At 55.6% G+C, this 15,352-nt stretch overlaps 2 protein-coding genes across 3 annotated transcripts in view; one reads left to right on the forward strand and one right to left on the reverse strand.

Moving 5' to 3' along the window:
- TDRP (testis development related protein) overlaps positions 1–9,270 on the forward strand; it is a 41,405-nt gene extending 32,135 nt beyond the window's left edge. The window contains exons 2-3 of the mRNA XM_064585733.1: positions 7,741–7,844; positions 8,925–9,270. Coding sequence (XP_064441803.1) covers positions 7,741–7,844; positions 8,925–9,270 — 450 coding nt within the window. The remainder of the gene's footprint in view (positions 1–7,740; positions 7,845–8,924) is intronic.
- The window catches only part of FBXO25 (F-box protein 25), a 61,169-nt gene continuing 54,585 nt past the window's right edge, over positions 8,769–15,352 (reverse strand). For both annotated transcript variants that reach the window (XR_006791595.3, XR_006791594.3), the window contains one exon: positions 8,769–13,976. The gene's annotated coding sequence lies outside the window, so the exon portion shown is untranslated. The remainder of the gene's footprint in view (positions 13,977–15,352) is intronic.

Genomic DNA, 15,352 nt, shown 5'->3' on the forward strand with positions numbered 1-15,352 from the left:
GGGGTCACTTGTTCAGACCTAACCCCCAGCGGGATGGTTCGGCCAGGGGCCTCTGGGAGCAGGTGCTTCCAGAAGAGACCCCGTCTGTGAACCAGGAGGAAGTGGGCCCTCACCCAACCCCGGAAAGCCAGGCCTGCCTGCAGAACTGTGAGAAGGAAACGTTGGTTAAGCCACCCCATCTGCAGGGTATTTTTTATAACTGCCCAAACTAAGACACACATGTACAATTTAAAATTAACTAAAGGATGGACACTGATTCTCTTTGTAATTTCTGTCTTCTGGCCAACCCGTTCTTTTCTTCAGGTCTGTTTGCATGGAAGATGTACGCCTCCCAGAGAGATGTCAGTATGTAGACTTGTAAACGCTTCACGCAGATGTATCAATGTGCATATACACACGGACACGTCTAAACGGCCACGGCTTGTACTGCGCATACTGGGGGCGGCGCGTGGTAGGGATTCGGATTTGTGCGCGTCTTGCCGGCTGCGTCATTTTGGGGCCTGTGGCTCCTTCCAGCCTCGCCTGGCTCGGGCACGGACGTCCCCCACTCTGTGTCCCTGAACCTGCTGCGGGTGGGCATGAGGTGTGACCCCGTTTGGGGGGGTGTTTTCTTGTAAAGATGTGCTCGGCTCTGAGTCCTGGGCATGGCTCTTCCCTTCCATCCACACGGATAACCCAGGGGCTGGTCCGTGGCCGGGGTACGGAGAAGAGCTGCGAACCCGACTGGCAGATCCCTGCCGTATCAGAGGCGGTTGATGGCAGGCATTTTCGTCGTGGATTAGGAGCTCCGAAACGTGTGCGCCGCCGTGTTGTGCGCGTGGAACGAGCGCCGAGGCCGTGGGTCACGTTGAGTTGCAGGCTCCCCCCCGAGGGCACCTGCACGGGGCACAGCCGGACAGAATGCGATTTGGAGAGCAGACCGCGTGACGCGCTGCCACTTCTCTGCTTCCGGGGCCTTGCCCGAGCCGCCCCGACAGATGAGAACGGTCCGTGGGCGGCTGGGCAGCCCGCCTCTCCCGGAGAGGCCTGTGGCCCCCAGCGCTGCCTCTGTCCCGGGTTTTGCATGGAAGCGGCCGCGGCCCGCTGTGCTCCTGGCACCTCAGGGAGGCTCTGTTCTCCAGGAACAGAGTCGGGCTCCCGCCTCACCGTGGATGGAGGCTTAGTCAGGGACAGGGCAGGCGGGCACTGTCTGTGTCACACCTGCCGGGACCCAAGGGCACTGCTGCCCCTCGTTTGCCACCGGCCCTCAGTGGCACGTAGGGCTGCTCATCCCCATCCTGCCTTGGGGTCATCTGAATGGCCTTTTAAAGGGTGGGTGTTTGGGCGGGCAGAGCTCAGGGGCACGCTGCCCCTCTTGGCCCAGGGCCGCCTGCAGCAGGAAGGCTGGCCGTGCCCTCCACGGCCTTCCCAAGGCCCACGCTCTGTGGGTGCTGAATGCGCCATCCGAATTGTCCCCGTGGCCTGACGGCGCAGTTCTGCGAGAGGGCTGGGCACTCAACAGTTTGGTTATGAAATCCGTTTCTCCAGGATTCCCAATTTCTCAATAACTTCAGACTGTCGAAACCTAAGCCTGTGGTGAGTTCTACCATTTAGAATGGTCTGGAAAAAAGTTAGGCTTCTTAAATGCCATCGTGACTGAAACCTTGGCCTGGCTCCTCGGAGACAGAGCAGACCGTGCTGTCCCCGCGGGGGACACTCCGGAGCGGGGAAGGCAGGCCGCGGGGTAACTGTGCTCTCCACGGTCTGCAGCGGGCCGGGCTGGGGGTCGCTGCTGCTGGCGGCAGCGTGAAAACCTGGACTTGCGCTCTGCTGGGACGGAGGACGGGGCCCCCGAGTTTCACGGGCGCTCACCTCTTTTCCATCCACAGCAGGAGACGCGTGCAGTGCGCAAGCGATTCTAGGGGTGAGAGGACCCCTCGCACCAGATCACACACCGGATCGCACAGCTCAGACCTCGTGAGATGAACTGAAATGCTGACCTTGAACTGTCACCACATCATTAATGAGAACAGTGTCTTCCTAACAAGACATTGGGATACCTGGCCTAACAAAGATTTTTAATTTTCTGTCCTGACCCATGAACTTAAATACCTTTAAAAAGTACGCACATTAAATAGCTTTTGTGAAGCAGTGACGTATCAACATTACACAGTATCTGGGCTGGACCGGCACCCACAGCTCTGTGGCGTCCATGGAACCGACCGGAACGCTGTGTTCCCTGTGCTCGTTCCTTTTTTCGGAGGCATGTGGTTATTCTACTCCCTTTGTCCTCACCAGTGAAATGCTGTGGCTCATTCATCACCCTTCAGCTTTGACATGATTTGAATGATGTGGTAAAATGTGTGTTTTGTTTTGTTTGAAGATTTTTATTTATTTGATGGAGAGACACAGCGAGAGAGGGAACACAAGCAGGGGGTAGTGGCAGAGGGAGAAGCAGGCTTCCCGCAGAGCAGGGAGCCCACTGTGGGGCTCGATCCCAGGCCCCCGGAATCATGACCTGAGCGGAAGGCAGACGCTTAACGACTGAGCCACCCAGGAGCCCCTTCTCCCCTAATCTTTATCATTTCCTTCATTCTGCCAACTTTGGGCCCAGTCTGCTCTTGTTTTTCTAGTGCCCTGAGGCATCGTGTTCTGTTGTTCACCTGAGATCTTGTTTCTGTGTGAACGTCCCTCTTAGAACAGCTTTTGCTACATCCCACAAGTTTTTGTATGTTATTTTCCATTTTTGTTTGTCTCTAGATTTTTTATTTCCCCTTTAATATCTTCTTTGATCCATTGTTTGTTCAGAAGAATGTTTTATAATTTCCAGGCATTCCTGAGTTTCCCGTTTTCCTCCTGTATTCATTTCTGGTTTTACACCCTTGTGGTCCAAGAAAACACTACGCGTGCTTGAAGAGTGTGCGTCCCACTGTCGTCAGAATGTTGCGTGCGTGTCTGCTGGGTCCGTTAGTCTGTAGTGTTCAGGTCCTGTTTCTTTATTGATTCTCTGTCTGGATGATCCCTTGTTGATAGAGGGGCATTAAATCCCCCACTATTACTGCATTACTGTTTATTTCTCCTTTTGGCTCCGTGGGTTTTTGCTTAGTGTGTATAGGTGTTCTGATGCGTGAATATTTACAACGGTCATGTCTTCTTGATGGACCGACCCCTTCATTGGTATATAACGATCTCCCTTGTCACTCGCTACCATTTTTAAGGTCCATTTTGTCTGATCTAAAGATAGCGACTCCTGTTTTTTTCGGTTACCATTTGCTTGAAATCTCTTTTTCCACATCTTCAATCTCAGTCTACATGGGTCTTTAGGACTAAAGTGAATCTCTTATATATAAGGCAGCGTATCTTTGGATCGTGCGTTTTTATTTATTCAGTTATTATATATCTTTTGATTGGAGAATTTGACTTTTTTATATTTGTTGGTAGATAAGAACTTACTGTTGTCATTTTCTTGATTGTTCTCTGGCTGTTTTGTAGACACATTGTTTCTTGCTTCTTATCCTGCCCTCTTTTTTTGTGTTTTGATGTCGTTTGGTATCCGTGTACTTTAACTTTTTATAATGATCTTTTGTGTGATTGATTACTGCAGGTTTTTCCCCTGTGGTTATCATGAGGATTTTGTGAAACAGTTTACTGATAACTTCAGTAGCTTCCTCAACTTGACACTCTGTTCCCTGCCCTCTCACGTTGGAGGCTGTTGGGGCTACAGTTTACGTATTTCTTACACGGTGTATCCAATAACAGAATATGATAGTTCTGGTTATGTTTACTGTATTTTAACCTTTAAAGTTGTAAGTGAATTATGTACCACCAGGACTGTATTACAGAACTGACCAACTAAATTTACCTTGACCAGTGAGTTTTATGTTCCCTGCTCATGTTTTTATGATGTTAATTGGCATTTTGTTATTTCCTCCTAGAAAACCCCTATTGAGCATTTCACGGAGGGCAGGCGTGGCGGCGGTGAGTTCTGTCCACTTTTGTTTGTTAAGGAAAGTGTTTATCTCCCCTCATTTCTGAAGGATAGCTGCGTCAGGTATACAATTCCTGGTTAACACGGTTTTCTTTGTCTGTAAATACTTTGAATACATCATCCTACTCTCTCTTGGCCCCAAGAGTTTGTGGTGAAAAATCACCCCATATAAGGCTGGTTCCTTCTGTGTAACTTGTCTGTTTTCTCTTGTTGCTCTCAAAGTTCTCTTTGTCTTCGACAATGTAATTATAACGTATCTCACCGAAGCCCTATTCAGGTTCAACCTGTTTGGGGTCCCTTGAGCCTCGTGAATCTGGACGTCCCTTTCTGTCCCAGGCTTGGAAGCTTTCAGTCGTTATTGCTTTAAATACACTTTTCTATCTCTCGCTCTTCTCCTGGAATTCCCACAGTGCGGGAATAATTCCCATAGGCTTTCTTCACGCATTTTTCTTTTTGCCCTTCTAGTTGGAAAATTTCAAAGGTCACTCACTCTTTCTGCATTGTCAAGTCAGCTGTTGGAGCGCTTGAATTTTTCTCCTCAGGGGTTATTCAGTTCTAGGATTTCTGGGTTATTTCATGGTTTCTTTTTGTTTTTCTTTTCATCTTGCTTGTGTGTGTTAAGAGCATTACTCTGAATTTTCTACGTGATCGTTCATAGACATCCGTTCGTGTGTTGTACTCAGAGCTTGCAATCTTGTGGGGCCAGCAGGACATGTGCTTGAGGGCGTGCTTTGGATTTCGTGCTGCCTCCAAAGGTCATCTGGCCTCTCTGAACGTGTTTGGCGATGAGGCACTTCTGCTAAGTCGCTCCAGCAGAAAGAATTTTGGTCAGTTTTGGATGATTTCACAGCTTTTCTTCATGGGGCATGAAGTGAGGTGCAGCTGAGGTCGGGGCAAAAGGGACACCTTGTTCCGTGTGAAGCTCATGTTCTCGTTTCCACAGCCCAACTTCTTGGGTACCACTCGGGCTATAGACAGAACACATTCTGTCTTCGTTTTTCTGGCTGTCACTTCTCCGAGCCTGACCGTGGTTGTAAAGAACTCTGGAGCCCCGGATCCCGTGTGTCCAGGAGGCGCTGGGCCCGCCTCACCTGTTACAGGGTGTGCTGCCCCCGGATGGGACGAAGATGCCCGACAGACACAGCCCACAGTGGCTCTGCACCGCAGGAGAAACTCAGGTCCTCGCGAGCACACCCAGTCGCGGGCGTCCTTTAGAATGGTGTTCGGGCCGGGGGCCCCTCTGAGGTCGGGCCCGCTGGGACCTGTGGGGTGACTGCAGTCGCGTCTGAGTGCGGCACGTGCGACGTTCCCTCGGGCCCTCCCTGGCACAAGGCGCAGATGCCAGCGAGGGAGCCTGCCGTCGAGCCCGGTGCGGGGAGCATGTGTTCAGGACCAGAGTCCGGGCTGAGACGACCCCCTCCCGGCCGAGCCCGGGTCTGTCTGCCCTGTGGCGTCATGGGCGCTCACGCAGAACTCCTTGGCCGTGTCTGTGTCTCTGCTGTTTATCATCTCAGTGTGGTCACTCCTGTGACTTGGCCTCTTCCAACGGCTCATCCGCGCCGAGCGTGTTGCTCGCTTGTCCTGACGACTCGCGGTGCCTCCGAGGCCGAGTCCCAGCCGTGACCCTGGACGAGCGCGCGCTGGGCGGCGGAGCCTCGCTCTCGTGCCAGCGGCCCGCGCCGAGGGGAGGCGGGGTGCAGGTGGAGGCTGGCATTACGGGCAGTCCGCGCTGGGCCGTGTGGGGCGGAGATCGGGGCGTGCGGCCTCCACGGGCTGAGGACGTCGGTGTGTCTGCGGGCGGTGAGCGTGAACTGGCCGCCGGGGAGGCGCGGCGGCCCGAGGCGCAGAGCGCAGGCAGGGAGCGCGTTCCGTGCGCCGCGCCGAGGAGCCGAGGTTCTTACTCCTCGGGCTGGCAGTTTAAGGCGCTTCCCTCGGGGTTCCCGTTCGCTGGCTGTGTGGTGGAGGCGGACGTGCCCTTCGGCCCCCGCTGCCGCCCCCGCGTCTTACTGAGAACGGCGACGCCCGGCACCGCGTGAGCTGAACGCGTAGGGCACGACGGTGTGAAGTGATGCCCACACCCCGCTCGCCTGACACCCGTCTTGTCGGAAACGTTTCCGCTGTGATGAGCGTCCCGGGGCCCGCCGTGCTCCGTTCCAGCTGTCGTGCGCCCGCACACCCCAGCGCTGGTTTCTCAGCGCCTGCACCTGTCCCCTCCCCCAACCTCCTGCGGCCGCCGCCGCAAGTTCTTTGGGGACAGCGTGGTCTTCTGGTTTGGATTGCACTCGTGTGTGAGACCAGGTGGCGCTGATTCTCAGCACAGTCCTGTCCGACGGTGGGACCCCTCGTTGTTCACGGCCGAGAAACAGCCCGTGCACGCACGGGACCCTTCCGCTGGCCATCTGCGTCCTTCGCTGTGAAGCCCCCCAGGCGGGCGCCCGCTGCCCCGTTTCCCGCCGCGCCTTCACCTGTCAGGAGCCTTGGGAGGACGTCTGCGGCTGCTGGGCTCCCCGGCGACTGCGCCCAGAGATGCTGTGAAGGGTCGACGTGAACGGGGTCTACCCCCGCGTGGCGCGTGTCCTCGGAGCAAGCGCGGGGTGGGGGTGGCGCCGCTGTGGCGGACCAGCCCGGGGGGCAGGTGTGACGGGAAGGACCTCAGCCCCTCAGGAGGCCCACTGTCCTCGCCGCCCGCGCCTATGAGACGTGCCCCACAAGTCTCTGACCGTCCGGGCAGGAACCCATGAGCACCCGGCTTCGGGGGAGGCCCCTGAATGCGGGGCGAGACCGACGAGTTCGCACTGGGAATTCGGTGACGGCCCAGGGAGTTGTGCGTCCGCGAGGACGCGGGGCGGCAGGAGGGCCTGGGACTGAGCGGCCCGTGTGGGGCCCCCGGGCTGGCAGGTGCCTGCTGAACCAGGTCCCACGGCAGAGCTGGTGGAAGGACGGGGCCTTCCCAGACCTCGTCGGGGGGTGAGCAGGAGCGCCTGCGGGGAGGTCCCTGCTGGAGCCTGGGCTCCTGCGTGCTGAACGGACACCCGTCCTCCCCCTCTGCTCGGGCTCTTTCCGCCTGGGCGGCATGAGCGCTGCCGCCCCGGCCTGGCACTGCCCGGCCCGTGCAACGCGTCTGCCGGCCTCCCGGCCTGCTGGCTGCTCCCCCCGGCACCCCCGCCTCGAGGCTGCCTGCATCCGCGTCCGTGAGGTAGGCTCCTGAGGCCTGTCCCCGCGCGGCCCTGACCGGTCCCCACCCCTAGTGGCCCCGCGGGCTGGCGACCCAACCTCTGTGGCATCAGAGTCTCAGACGCCGAGTCAGCACCGTCGCGCCGCCTCCTGGTCCAGTTTCTGGGGTTGCTTTAGGTCACGTTACGTGTTTAACGTTTCAGAGCGTTAGGGTCACCGTCCTCCAGGCCCAGCTGTACGACCCCAGGCGCCGAGTGAGTTCACGGGGACCTTCCTTTCCCTCCGACGCTTCCTTCTTCCTAACGCAGACCTTGGGATGTGCGCAGAGCCAGACGCCGAGGGTCAGACACAGCCTGACGCGGTGCCTTCCTGTCCGCCTCGGGCCGAGGGGCCGAGCAGACGCCGCCCAGCCTGTTCCTGAGCGAGGCGACCGGGCCTGGCCGTGGGCTCTGCAGCCAGGGGACCGCGTGTGCGCGGAGCTGGCAGAGGCGGGACGAGTCTGTGCTGTTGTGCTCGCCTGAGGCTCCAGGGTCACCAGGTACAGAACCGTCTTCTTTCTTTCCTCCATCGGAGTTGACCTTTTTCTAACCTCCTGTTAGGTTCAGGGACCAAGTTTCCGAGGCTGGAAAGAAGTGACTTCTCTGTTTAATAAAGACGACGAACAACACCTGCTGGAAAGATGTAAATCCCCCAAGTCCAAAGGGTAAGTGTCCGTGGGTTCCGGGGGGGGGGGGGGGACGGTGAGTGGACAGAGACGCGCTGTGCTCATTTTGATGCTGTGGCAACAGAAGAAAGTAGGAAGTGAGATGCGCTTTCCCAGACCAGCTCTCGAACTCGGGATCGGAAACCACTCAGCCCTCAAAGCAGCCTCTAGCCATGCGTGAGAGGTTTACTGACTGCAGAAAATCCGGGGGGAGAAAAGTTAAAAATGCAAAGGATTGGTGAACTGTAAAAGATTTTAGAAAATTGAATATATTTAAACTGATATATTGCTGTTTATTATACACAGAATTTTTAAAAGTCTATTTAAACATGAAAAGATAAACTCAGTGAGAGCTGAGTGGGATTGCCAACGGCGTGTTTGACGAGAGGTGAGCCTCAGGGGGCCTGGCCGCAGAGGAGGAGCTGCTGTGGGGGCCAGGGGCGCCCAGGCTACCCCACTCCAGCCCCACGGCTGGGACTCCTCCTCCTCACCCTCCCGCCCGCCCCACGGAGGGCTGTGGGCCTGGGTCCCCAGGGTCAGCGTCTGTGGGGTCCCCCAGTCCAGTGCACGGGACTCTTGGGGGGTGCGGCCTGGGCCATGCGTGCACCATGGCGTCCCGGGGATGCCCCTGCAGTCGGGCCAGAGGGACAGCGGCCTGTCCCCGGCCCCCTCGTGTCTGAGTCTTATTTGTGTTCAGCAAATTACCCACTCACTGCTCTGTGTGTATGTGAATAGCTGTTGAAAACGGATTTGATAAATGGAGTATTTGTCCCCATATTTCTTAACTAGGAGCCTGCATTTCCTGTTTTCTACTTTGCTCAAATACTTGAGTATTTCCTTGTGTGAAAACTAGCTCTTTGTGTACGGCCAAGTGTAGTACCTTAAAATACTGCTTTCACGGTTTCCCTAATACGCAGTGACGAATTTTTTTACTAATTTTAATTAAAATTCTTTATTACAGATTTGTGGTCACTTTCTAAATGACTTAAATTTTAAAATAGTGTTAGGTGTATACGGTGGACACTAATTGAGGCCCTGAGATCACTGGTCACCAACACTTGGCTGTCTTGTCTCCCACAGAACTAACTTGCGGTTAAGAGAGGAGTTGAAGACAGAGAAGAAGTCTGGATTTTGGGACAATTTGGTTTTAAAACAGAATATTCAGTCTAAGAAACCAGATGAGATTGAAGGTTGGGAGCCTCCAGCGCTTGCTCCTGAAGATGTGACAGCCCACGCGGGTGACGCGGCGAGTGGCCGTCCCCCTCGGCCAGGCTGGGACGAGGACGCCAAGGGCCGTAGCAAGTACAGCAGCCTGGCAAGCTCAGGGAACAGCTCCCGCTGGAGCCTCCGGTCGGCCGGGAGGCTGGTCGGCATCCGACGGCAGAGCAGGGGCCACCTGACCGACAACTGGGAAGAGCTGGAGTGACCATCCGGCCCCGCTGCGGACGGGAGAGGCGCACAGAGCCGAGTGTTCCCAAACCACAACTGACGCGGCCCCTGCGTCTTCTCTCCCCGTGCCGGTCTGAGAGTTTGCGGTCTCACGCTGTGTTCGTTCCCATGTCCGCTGGCCCTTCCCACGTGGACGAGAGCAGAGCACCTTCTCTGCCCGCCCGCGTCCAGACGTTCCTGTCCGTGGCTGACGGAGGACAGCCCCAGCCGGCGGCCGCCTCCTGGGAAACGTCTGCCCCTTCTGGTCGCAGCGCTGCCGGACGCGGTCCTGTGGGCTGTGCCCTGTCCTCCCCTGCGTGCCCTGTCCCCCCCCCGTGACCCCCATGTCCTGCATGTGGTGTCCATGTGTGTCCATGACATTCGACTGTAGCGGCGGGGCTGGGCCCTCTTTTCTTCCCAGAAGCCCGTGATCCAGCTGTGAAGCCATTCTTCCAAAGGTTATGTTAAATTGTGTTCAACCTGGCAAATTAAACCTTTTTTCATCTAAATACCAGGAAAGCAAAGGTTACATTGGATGCAGCACAAAATGCCACTCTCCGCAAAGCATCTTCATCACTTGCGCTGGGAGGGGGCGTCTCCCGCGTGCACGGAGGACGGGGACAGTGGTTCTTACTTTAGGGTTCATCTTACTCATCCTGATCTTCGTGTTCTTCTGAAAATGTGTTCTGCGATTGCAGGTTAAATACCGTCAGTGTGGATCAGGTTTAGCAACTTGATTCTCTGATTTGTTCTTGGAAAACACTAATTTGCTGATGGAGTTAAAACTGTAGATAAAATACTGCAAGTGCCTCTTTTCTATAATGTGCAGGTGTTTGGCTTCCAAAGTGAGCCAGTTGCAGTGGCCAGTGGCGGACGCCCAGCACGGCCGGGTCCACAGGTGGTGCCACGGCTGCCCGAGGCAATGGTGGTTTGGAGGGAAAGGTTTAGGGTGTTTCTGATTAAAAACAAAAACCTCCAGTGACACTGTGCACACCTCCCGTGAGAAAACACGGTCCCCCGTTGGCTCCGTGTGCACGTCTGTGCCACGCAGTGAACACACCTGTGGGAACCTGCGCAGGTCCCGTGGCGGGACTCCTGATGGTACAGCATCAGTCTGTCCTCCATCCATCCGTCCATCTGTCCACCCATCTTTTCTTACTAGAAGCTTACTTGACGGAGTTTTGAACGGGGGGCAGGTTTAAGTGGCATGAAAATCAAGATCCGGTTTGTTAGTACCTTGAGATGCTGGGGGTGTGTCTGGTGATGCTGGTAGATGTTGGTGGAACAAGTCCTCAGGGAAAGGGCTCCGTAGGCAGCGGCGGCCCCCACGCGGCTGTGACCTGGGCGCGTGTGTTGGAGCCCGAGCTGCAGGCGCAGGGGAGGAGGCGCTGGGTCTGGGACTCGGCGTGGGCGGAGCGGAGTCGGGACCCCGAGACCCGCTGCAGGTCGCTGCACCCACGTGTGGCGACGCCAAGTGCCTGTAACTCACCTCCGTGCAAATCGGTGACGCAAGGCTGACGACAGTCCTTCATAATACGGTTTCTCAAAATCTGAAGACGAAGCCAGATCGGAATTGGAACGTGCACTGTAAATCACATTTTTCTTATCTACAAAGATTAATGTAAGAATAAACTTTTTCTTCTGTTGTATCTGATTAAATGAAAATAAGTATGTTTGCGGTTTTTAATTTATTTATTGGTGTGCTTTTGGGAGAGAAGTATTTTTTCTGATAGAATTTACCAAAGCAACTTTGTGTTGTTCACGGCTTAACGAGGGAATGTGGTTTTGACTTTGGGGTTCTTGTTTGCATTCTGTGAACACACGACTTCACTGTGTAAAGAGCGAGCGGTCTCTGCTCCTTCTGTTGCTTACTTTGTAAAAGGAAAGTGATGGGCTTCGAAGAAGGCAGAATTCATTCTCAACGCTGAGGTTTTAAAAAAATAAAAGCATCGTTCATTTCCTCTTTCGTTATTAGTCTGCATGGTTATTGGCATCGACTTCGAGGTGACTCCTTACGGTGACTTCAGTCACAAAGCTGATGGCACTTTTCTTGATACCTGAAATCTCATTTAAAAGTGCAAACAGTACACGTAGACTATTTCATAAATAAATGACCAATTCCAACCAAAGTTTTTGGGATGTATCTTTGGCATACTTGAGCCGCCTGCTTCCACCGTCCTGCCGGTAAGGAACCAGGGGGGCGTGCCTGTGCTCTGGGTGGAGTTTAGGGTCAGGAATTAGAGCCGCACCCAGCTGAGAAGCCGCGAGCATCCCAGCAACAGTACTTTTAATCACCCTTGTCTTCTGAAAAGATCACCGTCTCTTACAAGAAGGTCTGTGAGGAAGAGTGGCCTGTTCCAGAGGAGACAGGTATGTACCTCAAAAACTGGGCACGCACGCGGCCAGCCGAGCTCTGCCTCCGGGCGCAGGTCCTTCAGGGAGCAGGCGTGGGGGGCACGGTGCCCGTCTTGTCCTCGGGGTCCTGCCTCTGGAGATTTCCTTTCTTGTCTCAAGGGAGAGCTAGTCCACGTCCTGTCAGCGAGGGGGCCAGAGGACCCCGCCTGGGGAGTAGGGTTCCCCTGTGTCCAGGGAGCCGCCTCCGCCTGCCCCTCCCAGGTTACTTCTAGCCACTTCCCGACCTTCTGGTTCCGTGCTTACTCTTCAGTGGGTATTTCTTGGCCTGAACAGAAGACCAGCAGGGCTCTCTATTCAGGAAGCTTTGCAGATTAATTCGCGAAGACAGTTTTTTTCACTTTGTGATCCTTTTAAACAAATGTTCAGAATCACCCACTGGGTGAGGAGCTGAACGCCAAGGTGAGCTGGGGGGGGGGGGGGGGGAGCCGAGGAGGCGTCTGCCTGACCTTTCCTGAGGGATCCGGTGCGTTCCCAGGGGTGGGGAGCCGTCTGTCCCCACGTTCTGGTCCCCTGTGGCTGTGCCGGCAGCCGGCAATCCCACCAGCTGGCCCTGGGCAGGTCCTCGCCCCCAGACCCCCCAGGCCCCACCTGCCAGTCCAGGCGCTGGCTCACCAGCCCCGGGCTGTCCCACAGGATCCGTTCCCGGGCCCAGCCTGGGCCTTCTTGCAGCCCTGCTGGAGTAGCCCAAGTACAAGGGGTTCACGGGCGTGCCCCCCGCCCTGCGCCCCGCGGCCGCTGTGCTGCCACCTTCACAGAAACCAGGGCCGAGGGTGGTTTCTGTGCTGGTCAGACTCCCCGGGGTCGTGGGATCTGTGCTGTGGGGGGGTGGACGGTCCCCTGCGCCCACAGAACGTGCTTCCCAGACCCCCAGCTGAGACCGCGGACACCTGAAGCCACAGGGCACCGGGAGCTGGTAACTGAGGAGCCGGGCACAGTGGTGGAGTCGTGTGGACGCTGTCCCTCTCAGATACCCCGCGTCCCCACAGAATGCCTGTGACAGACGGAGGGAGGGCAGTGGTCGGGCCTCAGGCCACAGCGGCCTCTGGTGCCGTGGCAGGAGGGGCCCGATGGCATCGGTGGCTGGAGGCGCTGCCGCAGAGGCCGTGAGCCCGGCGACCACGGGGACTTCAGCGAGGGTCCATGCAGTCAGAGACCCTCCGGCGGGTTTCAGGAGCGCCCACACTGCGTGCTGGCCCTCGCAGTCCCTCGGTGCGTCCCCCACTTGGCCGCCCAGCTCCCTCTCCATGTCGGTCTGCTCGTCGGCCTTGAGAACCACTGGCGCTTCGCTCCCCGCGTCCCCGGCGGCGGCAAGGACCTCTGGCGCGCGTCGGGTCCAGAGCAGGGTCTGCGCTGTGCGCCCTCGGAACGTGTCACGGGATCACAGAGCCCACGGGGCCGCGACAAGCCCGAGGCCCTGGCGGGGGGCCGCAGCGACAAGGCTGCCCCTGAGGTCAGTACGCGGGCCGGCAGGTGCCGCTTCCGCCCACAGGCCTGTGAACCCAAACCCTTCCTGTTCCGAGCGCTTCCACGCTGTCGAGATGAAGCGCTGCTGGTGCCCCTCCACCGACGAGCGGTGGCCCTGTGGCTCCCGGCCGCGCTCCCTGGGGGCCTCCTCGCGGTTGAGGGCTGGCTCCGGTCCGCGGCTCTGCTGGGACATGGCAGACGTGGCATCCCCAGGGGCCCGTGACGAGGACAGCGCGGCAGCGGGATGGGCGCCCCGCCTCGCGGTGGACGGCGCCCGTGGTCCCTCGTGGCTCTCCCCCTGCTCACCTTTGTGACGGGCAGCGCGGCAGTGACTTCCACCGCGAACACCGGGGCGCTGCAGCCCCGAGTGCTGTCCCCGGCACCACCGGCCGGATTACTGGTCCTCTCCCGACGCCCACATGCAGAGTTCTCCAACTGGCCGGAAAATGTCTTTTTAGCTCCTTTTAACTTTTTCCTCAGAAGCAGGACACGGGGTGTGAGCTGTTAAATGCGGCAGGTTGGGGGTTGGGTGTCCTCACAGCAGGGAAGGCCAGGCTGAAGGCCCCGGGTCCTGCTGGTGCCCTGGGGACCGGGCTCCGGGCGGCACCACCATCAGGACGCGCCACGTTTCTGTGCGGCCCGTGGCCTCCTGCAGGGATCGCACAGCCCCCGTGGCTCCCCGGGCTCCGCCAGCCTGCCTCCCGGAACAGTTTGTCAGAGAACCTGCCGTTCGGATCTCGCCGCGAGGCCCTCACAACCTCTGCCTCTCGGTCCGCGGTCTCTCCCGTGTCCAGCAGCAGCTGTGCTGGGCAGCAAGCCTGTCACCTTGGGTGGAAACATTTACATAATTAACACGGTCTTCCAGAATTGCAGGTGAGATGCGGTCATTTGGGTAGCATTTCAGCTTTCCAAATAAATGATTATTATTGATCTCTTTGGGATTACGTCTATTGAATGTCATTTCCTTAGTAAGTCAAAATCAGTGTTGGGGTTTTAGGAAAATATTTATAGGATTTTAAATAGTACAAAGTTTAGATAATTTAACTGTAATTTCAAGAAAGCTGAACGAGTCTGGAAGCAGAGGGGACGATGGGAAATACCAATCACTCATTGGAGTTTTGAGAAGTGAGGTGTGTTTTTCCCTTGGAGACTAGAATTTCCAAAGTCTCCCCCGTGGAGACTTCAGAACTGGTGCAGGAGGTGAGACGGAGACGCCAAGAATTTCTGTTCTGTAAGAAGTCTTCCAAGCCCCACACGTGGAAGCAGCACATGAGCAAGCTCAACCCGTCCGTCAGGAACACACAACTCCAGGGCATCATATTCTCATACTTCTCTCCCTTTATGTTTGGGAGCCTAGGTGTCTTCAAAAGTAATGTAAAATATGGGGAAAATCTATCTAAATATGAATAATTACTTCAAGTAGAATTATGGGTAGCATTTAAAATTTTCTGTGTATTGGGTTTTTTAAAAAGCTTTTTACAGTGAACATCTATTACTTTTGTAATAAAAAAAAGTAACAGCTATTTTAAAAAATAAAATGGAAAGTGTCAAACATATATAAAAGGAAAGAAAAATACAAGTAATGGGTTGGCAAAACTACAGCCTGTTGGCCAAATTTGGGCCACCACCTGTTTTCTCCTGGTCCAGGAGAATTATTTTTACATTTTTAAATGGTGAAAAAACTTAAAAGAATCCTCTATCATGACACATGGAAAGTACAGGAAATGTACACTTCTGTGTCGGTGAAGTCTGACTGGACGCAGCACACTCCCTCATGCACAGGCTGCTTGCATGACGGTGTTGCCGCTGAGTGAGTGCAGAAGGGGGCACGTGGCCCACAAGCCCAGTATGTTTGCAGAACAAGTTTGCTGAGCCCTGGTGGAAACTCCTGTGTGGGCCATCCTCCTAGCCTCAGTGATGGTCCGATTTTGTTTTATCTAGGTACTCCTGACTGCAAGCAATGATGTTAAAGTCAATCCCAGACATCCTTTAATTTCATCATCTTCATGTTTAAATAAAAAACAGTTGAGAACTCATCAAGAAGATAAAATAATTATAAACATACCTGCAGCAAACAGTGACAGAATTGAAGGAGGAAATAGGCAGCTCCAGGATACCAGTAGAGACCTCAATCCTCCACTTTCAATAAGGGATAAAACCCACCAAATGGTAATTTACTACACACATTAATAGAATGAAAG

Source organism: Mirounga angustirostris, unplaced genomic scaffold (assembly GCF_029215605.1).
Source record: "Mirounga angustirostris isolate CCGP_5_RB_7025 unplaced genomic scaffold, mMirAng1.0.hap1 SCAF_2, whole genome shotgun sequence".
In the NCBI taxonomy this organism is placed as follows: Eukaryota; Metazoa; Chordata; class Mammalia; order Carnivora; family Phocidae; genus Mirounga; species Mirounga angustirostris.